At 35.1% G+C, this 21,029-nt stretch overlaps 1 protein-coding gene across 1 annotated transcript in view; it reads left to right on the forward strand.

The window, feature by feature from the left end:
• LOC6039424 (zinc transporter 1) overlaps positions 1 to 18,544 on the forward strand; it is a 54,318-nt gene extending 35,774 nt beyond the window's left edge. Inside the window, 2 exon segments of the mRNA XM_038260195.1 lie at positions 7,625 to 7,703; positions 17,401 to 18,544. Coding sequence (XP_038116123.1) covers positions 7,625 to 7,703; positions 17,401 to 17,483 — 162 coding nt within the window. The 3' untranslated portion in view covers positions 17,484 to 18,544.
• The last annotated feature ends 2,485 nt before the right edge of the window (positions 18,545 to 21,029 follow it).

The following is a 21,029-nucleotide window of genomic DNA, read 5'->3' on the forward strand; positions in this document are numbered from 1 at the left end:
TAAAGTTAACGATAAGTTATGTTTAAAGTCAAACTGTCCCTGTCCGGTAACCCTAACAGCACACCGGAACTCCTGTGGGATACATGCGCTGTGACGGCAACCGTCTGCTGCCGGGCCCTGCTCTGCGCATGTGCCCCGACGAACCTCGGATCCCGAACGGCCAAACCCGACAAGGAACCAGGAAAACGGGAAAATTCTTTTTTTGTTTACATACAAATATGCCGTGTCTGGCGGGGACTTTGGGGGACGACTATTGGGGATGGGTGGGGTGTCTGCAAGGGGTGCAGTGCAGAGGGTGCGACTCGCTCGTAGAAAATTCCGGTACGGAAAACAGGCTCGCCTCGCCTTCATTGTGTGCAATCGCTTCTCACTGCCTGCATCGTTTTGTGGAGAAGGAAAATTTTTAGATTTTTTTTTTCGGTTTTTTCCTGTACAGAACGGTGATAGACTTTTCAAGACTGGTTAACTGTAAAACAAACGAAACATTAGTAAAAGTAACAGAATTTAATCAAAGTTGAGCAATATATGTAGAGAGTGTGTTGAAATTCGGAAGTTTTCACGTGTGAAAGTGTAGCCTCATGGCTGTGAATCTTGTCTCGTCGCCGACCGACGACGACGACGACGACAGTGCAGCAGCAGACGACAAAAGCGGCCAAACGTGGCCGGACCGGCAATGCAAAGTTTCCGGCTGGCACCGGCGGCCTGGAGCTTAAGGATCTGGTAGCGGTGCTGCCAGACATACTCGGCAAAGCCAAACCCCACCGCAGTAGCGCCATTTGCAAGCCCAGGACGGTCGTCATCCCACTAGACAGTGGCAGTGGTGCCAGCGGTGCGGTGGGGGGTGGTGAACTGCACCTGGCGATTGCATCACTGAATGCGGCCTCGAAGGAGTTCTCCACCTTGGCCGAGAAAGTGATGGCCATAGCGGCGGCGACCAACAGTAGCAGCCACAACAGCAAGGAGACAGGTCAACAGGACTGCCAACTCATCAACGACAGCAATAACACTACCGTTAACGAGAAAGAAAAGACTGAACGCCATATTTACAAGGAAATCGATGATATAACATTAGCGGATAGTAAAGCGCCTAGCCCGGTACCGTGGTCGGCTGCGTTCCAGAGCCAGACCGGACCAGTAGCGACACCAACGGCAGACACCGGCAACACCGTCGTAGCCATTGACAACCCATGCACTCCCGCTCGCAAGCCGACGTCGGCGCGAAACGAGGTCATCGTGAAAGACTGCACCGCCACTGCCACCATCCCACGTGGTCCGCCACTTGCAGTTCCACCACCGCCTGTCCTCGCTCCTCCTCCGCTCGAGGAAAAGCTAGACAAGCTGCTGGACAGTGTTGTGAAAATCAAAGTCGACATGCACCAGAAGATCGACCGGATAGCCCGACGCGTAGACCAAATCCGACAGGACGTGCAGCTCAACATCGACAACACGGACCGCAGTGTGTGCAACAACCTGCTCGAACTGGCCGGTGTCCCGCACCGAAAAGGCGAAAACCTCCAGCTCTACTTTCGCCGCATCTGCGAGCTTCTCGGCTACACCGAAGCCGACATTCCTCTGGTCGACATACGGCGCAAGCGAGCCGACCGTACCGAAAAGACTGAATCAAGCATTAGCACTGCCACCAACCCTAACCTTAAGGGCACCGAAGCCGCCGACCAAGCGGAACCACCCGTCATCACGATCGAATTTATCTTCAAAAACATAAGGGACAACTTCTACCGGGCGTATCTCCGCGCCCGTCCAACCCGCTCCGGCTGGCCGACATCGGGCTGGAGTCGGACCGACGCATCTACATCAACGAGTCGCTGACGAAGCTGAACCAGAAGCTGAAGAGTGCCGCGCTGCGCAAGAAACGGGACGGACTGCTGCACGCGGTCTACACCGTGGACGGAGCGGTCTTCGTGCAAGCGCAGCCCGGCCAGAAGGGTAGGCGCGTCTGCAGTTTGGCGGAACTCGAGTGACATCGGGCAGTGTCGGCCGGCAGCAGCAACGTGGAGTCGGACGGGTTGGGGGGTTGAAAAAAAGGGATGCAGGGTTAGTTACCATAAGTTGGGAAGAGGTGAAGGATGGAATTATGAGAGATGCATTGATTTGTATTATTTCTACGACGGTTAAGCAAAATGGGATTCCCGTTAAGCAGTTTTTTATTGTGACTTTATTTGAAAAGTATTTTCGGCCTTTCAGTGTTGCCAGTATTTTTAAACTCTACGCGCTTAGATTTTTTACCAAATCCAGTATGTTTACCATTTTTGTTCATTTGACAGATGGTACTTCCATCTCAAAATTATTTTTATTTATTTGGCAACCTACTGAAAGCGCTCGGGATTGTTTTTGTTTTAGTAAATTTCGGTTCTGTGCAATTCCCCAACAAATTTTAGTCGGTACAATAAGGCTTCCTAGGCCCAGTGCAAACACTATGATTTTACTAAAAAAAAAATACTAACTCTTCGTCAGAGTGTCGCCACAGCAGCTGCCCAGTGAGAATTTCAGATCGAGTCTAAATCGACTCGTTGTTCGACCCAAAATTGTCACTTGGCGGTGGTTTCCTGATGAAAACAAATAACTGTCACAGTCATTGCGAAATATGTCGTTGACATTGGGCAGTCAGTCGTAGTACCGTTTCAAACTGGTGAAACCTTAAATGTAAACAAAGTTTTCTTCTCAGTCACGAAATATGCAAGCATTCTTCATGTAAACTAATGTCAAAAACAAAAACAATGACTTTTATATCCCGCCGTTTGACGCGTTTGACATGGAGGATTTTTAAAACCCGCCAAACAAATCGCAGCAAACTGGTGGTTTCTGGGAAAATTTAGAAAAGTCCTTGTCAGAAATTTTCTGTTTTGTTTTGAAAAGGATGTGATTTTTAGGACTTCAGATTTCATGAGACGGAAACAAGTGGTGGAATATGGGTGGAATCTAGGGTGGAATTCTAGGATTTTAAATACAGTAGATTTCATCAGTGCAATGATATGACCCGATTAAGGAGTGCAGCTTCTGGTTCCGAATGGTGTGCGTGTTTTACAAAATTCAACGCCTTGATCGTTTCCCGTGGACCATGGTGTGAAAACGAATCGAAAGAATTCGTCAAATTTTCTGAAGCAAAAGACGAAACAAATTTTGAATTTGTTATTTTTTAGTTAAGTGAAATAAACATGTTTTAGAGGGTGGGCTGGTTTTTAAAGTGTTATCCAAAATGCTTTTCATATTTGATAGTGGATATTTATATTAATCGTATCATATCTTCATCATATCATATCATGCATTGGGAGTGAGACTGGGCCAGAGTGATTCTTTTCTCATATTTCTGTTTGAAGGGTTGTGTAGGGGATATCTTGAAGATACTTTTCTGAGAAAAAAAAAACACTTCCAAAGAATAAATCCTGCGATCCTGACATTCAGGTAGCTGTTTAAATTTGAGATACGTTTTGGCCAAAAATTACATCTCAAAAAATCAACCTCTTAAAATATTATTTTGAAATTGCTATCGAAATTGCAAAATGTTTAAAAATCTCCACTTTCTACATAACCGATTCTATCGAACAAGTTGCGATGCTATACTTGAACTGGTATCGAAAAGAAAAGAATGTATAACATTTCCAAATCAAGCCAAATCAGCGCCAGGCTCGTGCCAACATTTTCATTGGGGAGATGCATATGATTTGGGCCAACCGCTAGTTTTAAATCCAATAAGGTTGGTAAATTCCATAGGTTCAAGGCTCTTTACTCCCAGCACTACAAAATGTTCTTTTTAATGGGACTGATCATTCAAGAATTTAAGAACTCTACGAGATTGGAACATGACAACTTGTTTCCCGTCCATTAAGTCTAATTAAAAGTAGATCTCCAAAATCACTTCCTTTTCAAAACAAAACAGAAAATTTCTGACAAGGACTTTTCTGAATTTTCCCCAGAAACCACCAGTTTGCTGCTATTTGCTTGGCGGGTTTTAAAAATCCTCCATGTCAAACGGCGGGATATAAAAGTCATTGTTTTTGTTTTTGACATTAGTTTACATAAAGAATAGCTGGTTTTGCCAAAATCCTGCTAGAACGGTGAAACATTGCAGTTAAAATGCTATTCAGCTCTGTTATAAATCTGCTAGAACGTTGTTGTTTACATCCAAGGTTACGCCCTATTAGGGCGTCTAATTTTCCCCGGTTTTGAATTTCCCGGGAAACGGGAAAAATATTTTTAAAATCCCGGGAAATTTTTGAAGCAGTCATAAAATCTATGTTTTAATAATGTTTTATATTTTTTCAAGCTTAAAATTATAGATTTAGCTCAATAATAATAATAATTGGTGAAAATCTACACTTCAATCTAAACAAGGACGACAGTTTTTAAATAACTTAAAAAAATTAAAAATGATTTTTTTAGTATTTGAAAAAAACTGCAAATTTTATTTTCAATTTTATTCAAATTAAATAATTATTTTATAAATATCTATGTTTTAATAATGTTTTATATTTTTTCAAGCTTAAAATTATAGATTTAGCTCAATAATAATAATAATTGGTGAAAATCTACACTTCAATCTAAACAAGGACGACAGTTTTTAAATAACTTAAAAAAATTAAAAATGATTTTTTTAGTATTTGAAAAAAACTGCAAATTTTATTTTCAATTTTATTCAAATTAAATAATTATTTTATAAATATATTTCATTTATAATTAATTAGAAAATATTCAAAGCGCCCGGCATTTTGTGGATCTGTGAACTAAAATTTAAAATTTCCCTAATAAGCCAAATTAAACCTGATATATGCCGAATCCAAATTTAAATGCTTTAAAATTCGGATTGATTACTATGTATTCAACTGTTCATCTATTTCTACAACCAAATCTGAATTTCCAGACCAAAATTTGACATTTTTTTCAATTTTGGGAATTCCCGGGACAAATTATGAAAATTCCCGGGATACGGGAATTCCCGGTTTTGGAAAAATCCCGGGATTTTTGTCCCGGGAATTCCCGGGATGGACGCACTACGCCCTATTGAAAAATTACTACAGCAATGGCCAATGGTTAGTTGGTTTTTCAGGCCGAGCGCCCATTGTCAAGCCAACATGCTTCGCAGGGAATGTGACAGCTCTTTGTTTACATCAGGAAATCACCAGCCAGCGGCTGTCAAGGTATGTAGATTAGTAACGTAAGGCGGGTTTTCAAGCTGTCAAAATAGTCAGTTATCACGAAACCCGGATTTTATACGGAGATTTCCAGAAAAGTGAAAATTTGACAATTTTCCAGGCAAATTTCACCGGATTTTTTTCTGTGGGGTTGTTAAGCATGCCAAACTGAACCGAAATACGCTTTTAAAACACCTTTTTAAAACTAAATTCAATTAAACGCATTTTTCGGTACAGTTTGGCATGCTCAACAACCCCACAGAAAAAAATCCGGTGAAATTTTCCCGGAAAATGGTAAAATTTTCACTTTTCTGAAAATCTCCATATAAAATCCGGGTTTCGTGCTAACTATTTTGACAGCTGGGAATTCCCGCCTTACCTTATCTAATCTACATACCTTGAGCGGCTGTGACGACTCTGTGACGAGAATTTACTTATTTTTGAGTAAAGTCATTGTTATTCTAGCCAGAGCCAGAACAAAATTTTTAAAATTATTTTGCCTCAAATTTTGAAATAATCAGAAATAGTGTAACTAACTTTAAAAACGATTTAAACTTGTGTTGTCAATGCTTTAGGAAATTTAAATTACTTTTTTAAAACTACCTATGGGTTTCATATGTACATAGGACCTTTTGAAAAAGTGAGCGAGAAATGAAAAAAACTGCTTATGGGAATCATTTTTGTGAAAAATAAAAAGGTTAGTTAATGTAACATGATTTAAAAAAAACACGCAAAAAGAACAGACCAGACGGTTTAGCAACCTCGAGATTGCAAAAAACGCATAAGTTCTTTTTTCACCAGAAGCACTCAAAACACTGCCAGCAATTGCACAATTTATCATAAAAGTCTAGATAATAAGTATTAATTTACTGCTCTGCTCTGTGAATTACGTTCTAAACAACCTATAGCATATGTTAAATTACGTTACGTTGAGCCCTGCATATTTTAAAAGAAGCAATATTGAAAAGAAAAGAAAAAAACATTTAAAAAATATTCCCATTTTGGTATTTTCTTTCTCTCTGTGATCTTTCCACGATTGTCTATGGTAAAAGAGATTTTTTAATTTTCAATAAATGAATGTGAATGGAATGGCTAAGCAACTATAAAGATTCGTGTTTATTGACCCTAAACAAAAACAGAGCAAAATTATGTGAGAAAATAAGAGTGAGTAACTGTGAAATCATATCGAGGAAAATTTCGTTAGGTAATTGGATGTGAAACAACAGAGATTATAAAAAGAAAACTATTCCGCAAACAGCAGAAAGGATGGGGAAAAAACAGACAGAGTAAATTGTATAAAAACGAAAACTTTAGATTTATTTATTATAAATTAAAATATATAGAAAGAAAGATATATTTGAGGCAAATTATGGATACAACAATTATAGAGAGACGTAGATAACATATATTGGTACAGATAACGAATGATAAGCATTATACAAGAGTTATACAGATATTTGAGAATTATACACGAGTAGAGTAAAATTCTAAAACTTTATTCCGGAATTACGTATTGACAAAACTAAGCAACCAGAAAAAGACGCTAACTTGCTGTCTGTGTCAGTATTACTCACGTTAATTCTCAATTATAGAATCGAGATTATTCCACACACACACACTCACATAAATTTAAAAGACTTACAAAATCAGAAGAAAAAAACACACACACACATTGGAAAGTAATGACTATATTCGTGCAGTTGGTAGTGATACTAGTGTATGATAAATTTAACCACACGCAAATAACCAACCAACAAACATAAATCCTGTCGTGACCAACATGTCGTCCTAATGATGTTTAAATAAAAAAAAAATCTGTTGATAAAAAAGAGCAAGAGTATGATAATTTATCTGGAGAGCGCAAAAGCGAAATATAACAACAACAAACATAGAACTCTATTCCCGTCTAAATTTCTAATAATCTTAAACCAAGCAAACACTAAAATCAACACATAGAGAGTATTCTATCGATAGAGTCTTATATTCTATATATACTTAGCGCCGGATCGGAACTTTTAAAAAAAGACGGAAAGATTAAGGGAAAAAAAAAACAACAATAAAATTAAAACTGCATATTTCGCTCAAATCGTAATGTAGCTAGTTGATTTTAGTACGAATATATAACCAGAACACGAAGAATCACTAGAAATTATCGGAGAAAAACAGACACACACTCACATACAGACACAACCGGACACATTGAGTAGGCAAAGCTATCCTCTATAACTCTCTATTTCGTACGTACACTTCTTCAGAATCGTATTCCTACCATGAATTGTATGGATATAAAAAAGTATGATAGAAATAAAAAAAAACCCTAATGTTCGTTCTCCAAAACAAATATTTTTTCACTTTTATAGGTTTGGTGCTGCATGTTTTTCTTTGATTTACCTGTACTTTAATCGGATTGTTTACCATTTTACAAAGCCGTAATCAGAATAATGACTAATGTGCAATGTATTCTTCTTTTTTTCCAGAATCAACCCTCATCCCCAACACCATCCCCATTTTTGTGTCGCCAAAGAACCTCCAGAGGTGGAAATGACGTCGAGTCAGGTAAGGAAAACCTCGGGCAAAGACAGTGAGCAAGAGAGTAACTGTCAAACACAAAAGGGGCGAGTTTGCTTGTTTGTTTGTCATAGTCTAATGCCTCCTTTAGTTGCCAATTGGGTGTTTTTGATTCTGATCACGCACCCGGGGTCCATTTTGCGATAAAGTTCAACTTTCATCAGTTCCTGATATAAAATTACACATTTTAGACCCAAAATCTGTCACCATCTTCGGATGTAATTCAATTTAATTAATTTTAATTTAATTAAATTCAATTTGAGTTTTTTTTAATTAAGCAGTAAATTTGATAACCTAAATTTGATTAGGAATTTTCACTGTTGTGTTGTCGTTCTTCTGCGTATCGTTGTCCCTCGCCGAGATCCTTGCTTGATCCCAGGGACGGGGTTTACCCTTGTGCGAATTTTGATTTAATTAATTTTAATTTTTTTATTTTGTTTTTATAGTTTTTTTTTTAAATTTAATCAATTTTATTTTAGTTAGTTTTAGGCCGATGCAAATATTTAAAAAAGTTTTTGTCCCTCGGCCCTGGCTGAGGTCAAGGGGGCAAAAAATAAAAAAATATAAAAATTTAAATTACAAGCCATAGTCTTCACATTTAAATGAAAAAAAGTGTTTTAAAATGCATTTTACACTAGTTCAGTTGTTTTGCAATCATTAGTTTTCAAAAAATCTAAGATCTGACAAAAACAAAAATTGTATCGAAAAAAAAGATTTTGCATCGAAAATTTTCAAAAAAACCCAAACATGCTAAAATGATTTTAAACGCAGGAGAATGTATTTTAATTTGATTTCAGTTGGTTGCACTTGAATTTTCATTGAAATTTTGAAGTTTATTGTAAAATATTTTTTTGCCCCTGATTTTTCGGACCAATTTTGAAAAGGGGGGGGGGGGTGACAAAAACTTTTAAAATATAAATAAAATAAATCTCATTACGTATTTTACAGAGGCGACTCGTCCACCTGTTCAACCTGTTCATTGAACAGGTAGCCGATTTCAAGCGGATATTTTTTTTATTTAAGTACCAAGGTGCTTTTAAAACCAGCAACATACAATAATTGTTCATTACAATTTTTGTTTGAATATACGTTAACAAAATCAACGCCCTATGTTCAGCAGCGCTGCATGCACCGAAAAAGCTTTGGCCCGCCACCCTTTACTCTTTACCTCTCATTACAACCCACCAATACTAAAGCGAGCCAGCCTAGCGGGCCACGCGCAAATGCTCGTCGCGTTCAACGCCGACCCTTTGAATGTCGGGGAAAAAATCTCCATATAGAAAAAAATCAACACATGTAAAGAGCTTCCTATAGAGATATCCACGCGCGAGAGTGTGTTAGTTTGTAACAAAATTACACACATACATAGGCAAATCGAGTAGATTAATTCGTCTGTCAAAATCAGCTGTGTCCTTTGTTATACCACGAGCACGTGGTAAACAGCTGGTTTTTACAGACGATTGGTCTACTCGATTTGCCTATGTCTGCGTAAAAATAGTGTAAACAAAATCAGCTGCTTGGAATTCAGCCAATCACAATCGATCAAAACCAAAACAATACTTTAAATACAAATACTAACACAGAATCGTGGTGTGCGTGAGAGAAACCGTGGAGATTCTCTATTCATAGAGATCTCCACGGATTCTCTCACGCACACCATGTTTCTGTGTTAGTATTTGTATTTAAAGTATTGTTTTGGTTTTGATCGATTGTGATTGGCTGAATTCCAAGCAGCTGATTTTGTTTACACTATTTTTACGCAGACATAGGCAAATCGAGTAGACCAATCGTCTGTAAAAACCAGCTGTTTACCACGTGCTCGTGGTATAACAAAGGACACAGCTGATTTTGACAGACGAATCATTCTTCTCGATTTGCCTATGTCTGCGTGTAACTAAACTCCAAACTAACACACTCTCGCGCGTGGATATCTCTATACGCAGCGGCAGTATCGATGTGTTGGTAAATCAGGTTCAATCTGAGAGCGTGAACTGACAGCATTTTTGGGAGAGAGCGAAATGCCACCCCCAGGCCCCAGCCGACTTAGCTCGCCCAGCTCTCCTGGAAACTGCATGCAAAAGTTACACCCTTACCAAAAATCATGATTTTTTGAGTTCCAAATCCCACTTTTCATACGATTTTTTGAGTTCAGGTACTACAACCATAAAAATGGTTATATGGGTTGAACTGAAAAAATCGTATGAAAAGTGGGATTTGGAACTCAAAAAATCATGATTTTTGGTAAGGGTGTAAACAAGCCAGCGCGTTGACAGCACGTTGAGAGCATGAATAAATGAGAGAGCGCGAGAGCACCACAGATATTGCTCTATATTTGGCGCACTTTTAGCCATCAGGCTGTTTTGCGCAGACTGGTGATGGCTTGTTTTAAAACTGGAATGTTCAACTGCGCGCGTTGAACCTCTTCGATCTTCTTGGTTTTTCTTGGTGGATTCTTGCTCTACTGGAAAGTGATGTAATGTTAAGTTAAGATAGTGTGATTGATAGATTGAATTAAACAAAAAAGTACTGTGCTTTTTTCCAGAATCGGGACACATGAGAAGAATTATGACAGTAGATTCAACCATGATCGTTATTTTATTTTTCGGTTTGATGCCATTAAATGCTCCAAAAACGACTGTGTTCAGATTGTAGTCCCGGTTCACTCTAGTTGAATATATTATTATCATCAGAGGCGCCGACTAGTCCAAAATGTTGGGGGCACGGTTGTTTTCCGAAATCGTTAGGTGAGAGTGGTGATTTGATGTTTAAGTTTATTGTATATCACAAATTTTACCAATTTGAATATTACGATGTGATACGAGTTTGTTTCATCCGGAATCCATTTTTTTAAAGATAATTTATTAAAACGTGATTGAGAATGTTTATTGGGGGAATTTTTTATATGTTTGGAAGGCGAATTCCTTCTAATTGGCATATTCTCACTTATTTTCCAGAAGTAACAGTCAATTGTGGTTTGGTTGAGCGTTTTAGCAGAATGCATTACTGTGAATACAAAGAGACGAGTTGTTCCTTTTAATTCCGCTATATATTTTAATATCTTGACAGATACGTATTTCGTCTACTACTTGCAGACTTCATCAGTGTTCTGTTCTCGACTGAAGGTTCATCGCTGGTGTATCCATATTTGTAGTTACTGTAGGTACTACCTCCTCGTTCTTCTTTTGTGCCTGTATAGGTAACAGCTTAAACAGCCACGTTGAGCCGTTACCTGAATCCTTGTTGAGTAAACGTTTGTTGCCTGCCTTGAAGATTTCCAAACTTTCAGCGACAGCCAGCTTCGATGGGTTAGTGATGTGTCTTAAGATGACCGCGTCGCTAGCTGTGATGTTATGTTTTCCTCGATGATGTGTTCGGTTACTGCTGACTTGAAATGGGGGACAAATCCTTTCCGTTTTTCCTCCATGGCAATTTTGACATATGTGTGTATATGCTCATCTTCAGTCGAGAACAGAACACTGATGAAGTCTGCAAGTAGTAGACGAAATACGTATCTGTCAAGATATTAAAATATATAGCGGAATTAAAAGGAACAACTCGTCTCTTTGTATTCACAGTAACAGTCAATAATAAAAATGATCAGGAATTTAAAATTCAACAACACAAATATTCTAAAAATGAAAACAAAAGTAAAAAGCAAAAATTTAGAACTTTAGAAATTGGAAAATACAAATTAAACAAACAACATTTTTTCAAGTCTGCAATTAAGAAAAAAAATAACAGAAAAAACAAACATTCCAAAATTAAAAAAAAAGTTCAAAAAACTCTAGGGTTAAAGAAAACTCATGGCTTAAAAAATTTTTGAAATCAAAAGTAGAAATTCAGAAATTTAAAAAATCTGAAATATGGAAATTACAAAAAAATCAATGTTTAAAATAATCGAAAATTTAACATCAATTAGTTTGTTAAGAATTTAAGAATTTAAGAATTTAAGAGTCCGTTTTGCGATGCCTGTCCGTCGAGTCGCATGTTTTTTTCGCGTCGTTCGTCGTCGGTGATTTTGTCGGGTGAGTGCGTGCGTGTGTGTGTGTGAATGTGCGGCTTGCTCTGGTTGTCACGATGACAGTCGAGGCAGTCCGTTTTGTGGTTACCTGTATGTTTGTCTATTTCTTTCTATTGACGTGGCTTTTTTCTTCTTAGTTAGATTGTAAAGTTCAAGTATCGCGATCGTCTTTCTCGTTAGTCAGTCGGGTTTCTTTGTTCTATGATTCGCGATTGTTTCATGGGAAGATTCGTTCTTAATTGCGTTAGCATAATATAAATTATATTTGACCTTTCGTTTCCCGCGAAATCACCTTTTAGCATTATAGCTCGTAAAGCACGGTGACAAATATTGTTTCAACGCGATTGTTCAAGTCCTTCAGATAACTCATAACTCATCAGTAATTAATTGGTCGCTCATCTTATAAAAACTTAAAAGTATAAATAGCCTCAGGTCAACTCTACGTAAATGTGTTACGCTGAGTATAATATTTCACCTTTTAATTACACACAATTTTGATTCTATCTTTCCACAGCCGGCTGTCTAAGATTAAATCATTTGTGCTAAACTCAACACCAAATAACCGGGAATGGTCTCATCCGCATCATCCGATTGTTTGCCTTGAGAATACATAATACATCACCCTATCACTCAACGAAATTCATTGATTATTGGGCCACATCATCATCCTCTATGATGAATCCTGGCCATTACCCTTTCCCACTAACAAAATCCCAAGTAGAAGTAGTTTTCCGGCACACGCGGGGTGTGGATATCGTATAGAACCCACCCTTGGTAGCAGCCTGTGCTAACTAACATTCCCGTCCCGTTCCCTCGAGATCTACAAACTGACATGGCGGGCGCCGTTGGTGGCCAATGACTGTTTCCTATTAGCAACGGCTCTAGTTTTGATGATCGTGATGTTTTATCTTTTCAGCGCATTCATGCATGCTGTTGATAAGGGAAACATTATTTGATCGTTGAAGCGTATGACCGGTTGTGTTGATAGGATATTACGGTTCTGTTCAGTAACGGAGAAGGACAACCATGGGTGGTCTCTCATGCTCATGCTCATGCTCAATTTAAGAATTTAAGAATTTAAGAATTTAAGAATTTAAGAATTTAAGAATTTAAGAATTTAAGAATTTAAGAATTTAAGAATTTAAGAATTTAAGAATTTAAGAATTTAAGAATTTAAGAATTTAAGAATTTAAGAATTTAAGAATTTAAGAATTTAAGAATTTAAGAATTTAAGAATTTAAGAATTTAAGAATTTAAGAATTTAAGAATTTAAGAATTTAATAATTTAAGAATTTAAGAATTTAAGAATTTAAGAATTTAAGAATTTAAGAATTTAAGAATTTAAGAATTTAAGAATTTAAGAATTTAAGAATTTAAGAATTTAAGAATTTAAGAATTTAAGAATTTAAGAATTTAAGAATTTAAGAATTTAAGAATAAAAGAATAACCAAAAAGATACACAAACAGTTTTCAATAAATTCAAAAAAAGCATTATGACAATTTGATACGACCAAAAATTTTCAATTTTTTAAAATGAAATCAAGAAAAAAATTACCTAAAAATACTCAAAAAAATATCAAATTTATCATTATTTTTTTAACGTAAAGATGTCAAAAAATGACCGTTTTGAAAAGTGTTTCAGTTCATTTTCGCTAAATCCTCATCTACAATGGCAAATCGTAGAATGTTGCGTCTGAAAACTTGATGATTGTTTTGGCAAGAGTTTGCGTAAGTTTGCTCTTGTATACTAAGCTTGCTGGTTTTCCTACCTAGTTAGCATAAGAGAGCGCAGTAGTATAGATGAAACGTTGTCGATTTAGAAAACAACAAATGTTTTTGAACTATTTTACAGATTCGCTTACAAGAATTCTATCCAATTCCAATTCAGTTTTAAATATTATTTTCAATTATTTCTGTGATTTTTTTGTAACATTAAAAATAAGAATTTTTCTTCCAAAATTTCTGGGGGCACAATGTATGGGCTGCCCCCCCTGCCCAATTTTAAGGGGGGCAAAAAGTACCGTGCCCCCCCAGAGTCGGCGCCCCTGTATCATATATTGTAGCATGAATTTGTTCTGAAAACTTTTTTTCACTGATGCTAAAAACAAATATTTAAATTATCTCGGATTCATGTCCATATAGTTTTGATTTTAACATCAAAAGCCCTTCAATTCAATTCTCCAAAAATTAGACAAAGGTTTAAAAGCGATACGACCTGGTTCTAAAAAGTATAGAGCAAAATGTCAATTTAATTTTTAAATCGAGTTAGCTCAATATTAGTTGAGCTTAAAAAGCCCAACAAACAGTTTTCTTTTGTTAAGGATGTGGTATTTTTCTAACATCCTGATAAATAGTTTAAAATTCAGTACAATATTAAATAACTTCCTTGAGTTTCGATAAGGATGGCAGAGCGATTGCTCTATTTTTCCACATTCCCACGCTAATGATTAAGTCTCAAAAATACATTTTAACGAGATAAAAAAAGTCTTAATCATAATTTTAATTAATTATTTGCATAAACAGAAAATTATAATAGTATAAAAATAATAAAACGTAAAAATAAAAGCCATTGGAAAGAAAAAAGCTTTAAACATATTTTTTAACATTGAACAGGTACTTCATTCAGGCACGAGTCGCCTCTGGTATTTTAACAAATTCATGTATACAAAAATTTCCAAGAAATCAAAAATTCCAAAGATTTAAAAAAAAAATTTTTAAATATTAATTCCAAAAGAGATTCCAAAATTTTTAAAATGACAAAAACTTTTAAAATATAAATAAAATAAATCTCATTACGTATTTTAACAAATTCATGTATACAAAAATTTCCAAGAAATCAAAAATTCCAAAGATTTAAAAAAAATTTTTTTTTAAATATTAATTCCAAAAGAGATTCCAAAATTTTTAAAATTTCAGAAATTTAAAAAAATTAAAAAATATTAAAATTTTTAAAAATTTAAAGAAATTTAAAAAAATTTAAAATTTAAAAATTCAAAAAAAATAAAAAATTTAAAAATTTCAAATATTTCAAAAATTTTAAAAATTTTAAAAATTTCAAAAAATTTAAGAATTTTAAAAAACTTAAAAATTAAAAAAAAAATCAAATTTGAATAGTAATAGCCTATTTAATAATAAAATGCATTTTTTTGCCATCTTGCATTGCAAAAATTTAAATCACAGCTCGACAATCAAAAATTGAACAACGAAAAAAAATGTTTTTCGTGATTCGATTATCCTAAGTGAAATTTTTGCGAGGCCTTCGGACATTGTTCTGTTTCTTTTGCTAATGTTTTATAAACGCCCTCTCAAACGACCTTATCAAGTTAGAAAATCACCCAATTTTTACGCCATTGATACTTTTTTTGAAATTTAAAAAGTTATTGGATTGGATTTTATTTAAAGTTTTTTATTTTTTATAAATTTTTATCTTTTTAAACTTTTTAAAATGGTTGAAATTTTTAATTTTTTAATTTTTTTTTTAAGATTTTTAAAATTTTTAAAATTTTTAAAAAAATTTGTTTAAATAAAAAAAAATATTCAAAAAAAAGGTATTACAAATTACGATCGTAATTTCTAGATCCACGATCGAGATTTCTCAAAAGTAAAATTACGATCGTAATTTCTCGATGGTAGATCGAGATTTGTCGATGATAAGTCGTAATCTTACTTGTGTAGATTACTTACTAGATTTGTCGATGATAAGTCGTAATCTTACTATCGAGAAATCTCGATCGTGAGTCGAGAAATTACGATCGTAATATTACGATCGAATGCAATAATCACCACGTAAAATTAAAATTAATTTAATTTTATTTTAATTAATTTTTTTATTTTTCTATTTTATTGATTTAAATTCTAATTAATTTTAACTTTATTAATTTTAATTTAATCAATTTTAATTTAATAAATTTTAATTTAATCAATTTTAATTTAAATAATTTTCATTTAATTAATTTTAATTGAATCAATTTTAATTCAATCAGTTTTAATTTGATTAATTTTAATGTAATTAATTTGAATTTATTTTATTTTAATTTAATAAATTTAAATTTAATAAATTTTAATTTAATTTATTTTAGTTTAATTAATTATAATTTTATTAGTTTTTATTTCATTAATTTTAATTTAATCAATTTCAATTTAATTATTTTTTCTGTGTGTTGAAAGATAGTCGCAGTGCTGCACCAATCAACACAGTCAAACGAGGGCGAGCCGATGTTCTTCAACTTGGTTTACGAGGTTCACCACTTATGAGTCAAACTTTTCAAGAAATTTTATAAGGAGTCTTACATTAGTCTATGTTTTAAGTATACTAGCAGGCCTGATTTGATTTCGTGCTTGAATTTACGAATAAAACGGATTTTTCACCAAATAAGTTTGAAAATTGTTTTCAAACTCAACAGTTAAACATGCAAGGACATGCCATTGTATGGGAAATTTATTGTAGGTAGGTACTTCGAGATTTAAAAAAAACGTGTCCATAAAACATGGTTTTAAACGTATCTTACTGTTATATGATTTCTGAGCAACAGTGAACAATACATATTTTTTAGATATTTTAAAGTTTTAAAATACTCAAATCCGATTGACTTAAAACAATGAAAACTGTTTGCCAAAAGTTTGATGTTTTAGAAAAAAAGAAGAATTCTTTTAATAAAGAAAATATTATCGAGAAATTAAAAGTGCAACAGGATTTCAATGTTCTGGTTAATTTACCGGCTAATCTTCTTTTTTCTTAATCTTGCTTTTTTAATTTCTCGATACAATTTTCTATTTGAAATTCTGGGACCACAAATAATAAAAAGACAGCTCGTGAATTCATAGATATTTTGCGAATTGCAATAATTGTAGATTTGCCCGTAGTATTTGAACTTGAAATTAACGTTCTTCGTCCACAGAAATTCGAATAAATGTTTAACAAATTCGTTTATGATTTGCCTAGAATTACAATTTTTAATTCCAGTTTTTCCCGAGTTGGTCACCCTGGATTTATCATTTTTTTCTACATAAGCACAAAAAAAAACAAAAAAAAAAAATAGTTTTAATTTATAATTTTTTGTGAGTTTAAGCATTTATTTGAGCATTAGAAAAATATTGAAATTTTGAAATAGATTTTTAGATCAGTTAATGTGCGATTTTTTCTTCAAAAAAACAAAAAAACATTTCTTTGAAATTTATTTGGCTTATACAATTTAAAATATATGCTATAAAAATCATTAGGTTAAATAGCGTCTTGTTTTCTTCTCGTCATTAATTAACATTTCGGAATAAGAATCCCAGCTAGCTTAGTACAAGAGAGAATCGGAATGCATCGAAACATACAAACACCAAAGTGCTGGCCTACTGTGTAATGTTTACCGCAGAGATGATTCGTTGAAGTGGGTTGAATTTGAGCAATTTTTGCAACAACACAATTCTTACTCTACAGGGGACGAAGAAGCGTGGGGGTTGACGAAAACATGGAATTAAGTTTCCATTGGCTTTATGATAAATTTTGTATTGAAAAAGAAACGGTTTTTTGTGATAAATTAAGGAAGTTGTACGTTTGGAGCCATAGAAATTGCCAATGACCATCATTATGGTCAGATGAACAACAGTGAAGTGTGTTGATTGGTTAAACCGAACTAATTGTAAATTTCATTCAATGTTCTCCTCTCCCCTCAGGATCCCTGCTGGACCAAGCCAACCCAACGTCCGCGTTGGCCCCCGACACGGACGCAAGCGGTCTGCCCAAGTTGACCGTCTGACAGCTTAGCGCGGGCAACAACAGCACCTTCAACAACTCCCACTCCAAACCCATCAACACGAACAACTACTACCACTCCCTGCAGCATCCGACCTGTACTTCTTCGACAACGACCTCCCCATCAAACCCGCAGCAACAGCATCCGTCGTCCCATCGTCCGTTCAACCGACCACTTTCCCACTTCTTCTTGGCTGTGACGGTCGTCGCGTCGTACTGAGCTCCTCGGGACTGGCCGCCGCGTCCAGCAGCTTGCTCGAGAGCTACGTCAACGGGTCGGACTCGCCCCTGCGGAACCTGTACTGTCAGTGCAAGCACCACGCGGCCACGGCCCAATAAGATAGACAGAGAGAGAGAGAGAGAGCGAGTATGAGAGAGAGAGAGAGAGAAAGTGAAGATTAATTTAATTAGAGTTCCGTTTTTACACGCGGTACAAACTTTTTTGACTACCTACACAATTATTATTAAGAAGACCGCGAGAGAAAGCTAGAGTTCAGCGAGTGCGTTTTGAGTATGCAACCGGGAGGAATTATTTTTAACTTTAAAACAGTTTAGTTTGTACTATCAGTTGATAATACCCCGTTTCAAAGAGAGAAAAAACCCGACTAGGCTTAGGTTTGTTGGTAGATAACAATAAAGATTTTTTACAAAGCAAAGCAAAGTCAAATCGTAAAGTATTTTATGTCGTAGATCAATTGAAACTTTACCCTGTAACCGGAACACAGACACACACACACACAAACACACAAACAACCTCTGTGAAGGCATGACATTGGTCATTGAAGCCGTTCAAATTGGAACAGACCAAACAATGAGATAGCAAGTGAGAGTTGCATGCCATGTTGCATGCAATGTGCGCAGTGTTGCTTGGTTCAGCAACCAGATGGCGACGGAAAAATCTTGCAAAAATGGTCTTAATTTTTGCTAGCCGTTCCTTTTTCTTGCGAATTTGAGGTGTGTCACCAAGTATTGTACATATTTTCTAGTTTTTTAGTGAAGAATATGATTTATATTTGAACATTGGAAATAAACTCTCGTGAGAAGATTGTGTTTTCACACAAAAAAGTGGTTGTTGAACGAATCAGAATTGGTAATATGTGACATCCGTTAGGATGTACGAGGGCGAAAACTGGGGTGATTCGGGACGGATAGAATGGTAAACTCCTTGTAAAAAACGTCCAAGAAACAGTTAAAAAATGTCACAAGAAGATTTGTCTTCATCGGTAACCAGCTGAAAAGTAACAATAACGGAAAATTGCGTTTGAAGTTTCTTAGCGTTTTGCGTGTTTGTAGTATGTTTTGATAAGAATATTAATTAGTTTAGATTTGTTTACTTGAATGTGTTTGTAAATTGCATTTTTTTTAAATAATTTGATTTCGACCTAAAAAAAATAAAATCCAGTATTGCGTCATAAGGCCGAAACTCATAAGGACGAAAAACATATGGCTGGATTTTTTTACACAAAGTTAGAGAAAAGTTTAATGAAAAATTGTATAATTTTTGGCAGAAAAATGCACACTTAGATTTCTCTAAAAAAACGGTAATTTTTAATTCGGTAAACCGTTTGTCAAAATAAACTGAATTTTACCGAAAATCGGTTGAACGTTGAACAATAATGAACTTCATTACCGCAGTTAAAAAATCGATAAATGTTACTAAATTCGGTAATCTATTACCATAGATTTCAGATGCTTTTGAATTTCAAAATTTCAAAACTCAGAAAAGCATGAATTTAAAAAATGGATTTTAAAATTTTTAAATTCAAACTCACAAACTATCAAAATTTCAAATAAAATTCAAAATTCGGTAATTCGGTAATTTTGGAATACACCCGTCCGAAAAAAAAATTAAAATTAAAAATTAAAAATCACAATTTTATTACAGTCCGTAACAAAATTTTGATTTTTACTAAAACTTGGGACTCTTTCTGTGCTCAGATTTTGTAATGTAGTAGGCAACAAACAAGTCGTTTTAAACTAATTTGGGGTCGATGAACTTTAAAAATAAATTTGAATTTTTTAATGGTTCGATATTTCCGAAGTCCCTAAGGAAACCATAGGATAATCGAATTTTGGATATATGGATATATCGAGTACGGGTTTTGAGTTTTAAAAATTTAATGGTTTGAAGTTTCTTATTTTTTTTTTTTTATTTTTAGATTTTTTTGTAATTTTTTTAAACTATTTTATTTTAATTTCAAGATTTTAATTTTTCATTTATTTATTAGCTATGCACATCAAGTAACTTAAAAACTACGGGAACAATCGATATATTTTTACTTCTCCCCTAAAGTACTGTCTACAAAATAATGTACAACAAAGTTTGAGTATTTTTACAATCAGATTGTTGCAGCATTCGGTCCCGAGTTCGGTCCGTGAGTTTGGCAATTTTCGAATGAGTAGACAACAAATTTCTTAGTTTCAATTCTGATTTTGAAAATTTTAGTTTTTTTTTATATTTTGTTCAGATTTTTTTCATTTTTGGGCCATCCAATCCGTTGACACTTTTTCTTAAAAATTCTGAAACTTTAGAAAATTAAAAAAAATAGCAGCAGATCGTTAAACTAAAAAAAAAAATTTTCATGAATTCATTGATATTTTACCAATATTTGACAATAGCACCCTTCTAGTTCAGTGGGTCTCGTGGCGCAGGGGTAGCGGCTTCGGCTGCCGATCCCGATGATGCTATGAGACGCGGGTTCGATTCCCGCCTTATCCACTGAGCTTCTATCGGATGGTGAAGTAAAACGTCGGTCCCGGTTTCTCCTGTCTCGTCAGAGGCGCTGGAGCAGAAATCCCACGTTAGAGGAAGGCCATGCCCCGGGGGGCGTAGTGCCAATAGTTTCGTTTCGTTTTACCCTTCTAGTTCAAAATTTAAGGTTTGAAATTTGAATATGAGGAGTGACTTATGGACTTTTCAAAATAACAGACGTAAATCATTGAGCAACTTAAACAAAAAATCATCAATCTCTTCGCGCTGGAGCCATGCGCACCTCAAATAATGTGCGACAGTGTGCAGGAATACAGTTTCGACCAACTGTCAAACACGTGTGAATAAGCAGTGGTGGATTTAAAATTTCCGTGGTGAGTTTCTGACCGTCAAAATGCTGCCTGTTGGATTTTTTAAAACAGATTCACATGTGTTTGTCTGTGGTTCGGGATTTTGCAGCCCTTTTACACGGTACTCACAAACACTACCAAACCATTACACACAGTGTTCGGAATGGCAAAATTAAGTGGATGAAATTGGTAACTCCTTCATTTGACGTCCTAGTCAAATGGTGTCTTGGGAAGAATTGTTGTACTTGATAAGGGCTATTTTCCAGGGTGTCAACCAAAAACTATCTTTGTTGGATGACGTTGTAGGGCTTTGGTGTCTTGGGCAAAGTAATAGAGGAGAAAATTTCATGAAAGTTTGTCGAAGACGCCAAATTTGTAGCTCTTAATCTCAATAAATTGAATTTACTCTTCAATTTACCGATTATCATCACGTTTTCAATTAGATTTCACGTAAAAATTATAGATCAGTGTTGCGTACCTCACGCGCTCA

Source organism: Culex quinquefasciatus, chromosome 3 (genome assembly GCF_015732765.1).
Source record: "Culex quinquefasciatus strain JHB chromosome 3, VPISU_Cqui_1.0_pri_paternal, whole genome shotgun sequence".
NCBI classification, from domain to species: Eukaryota; Metazoa; Arthropoda; class Insecta; order Diptera; family Culicidae; genus Culex; species Culex quinquefasciatus.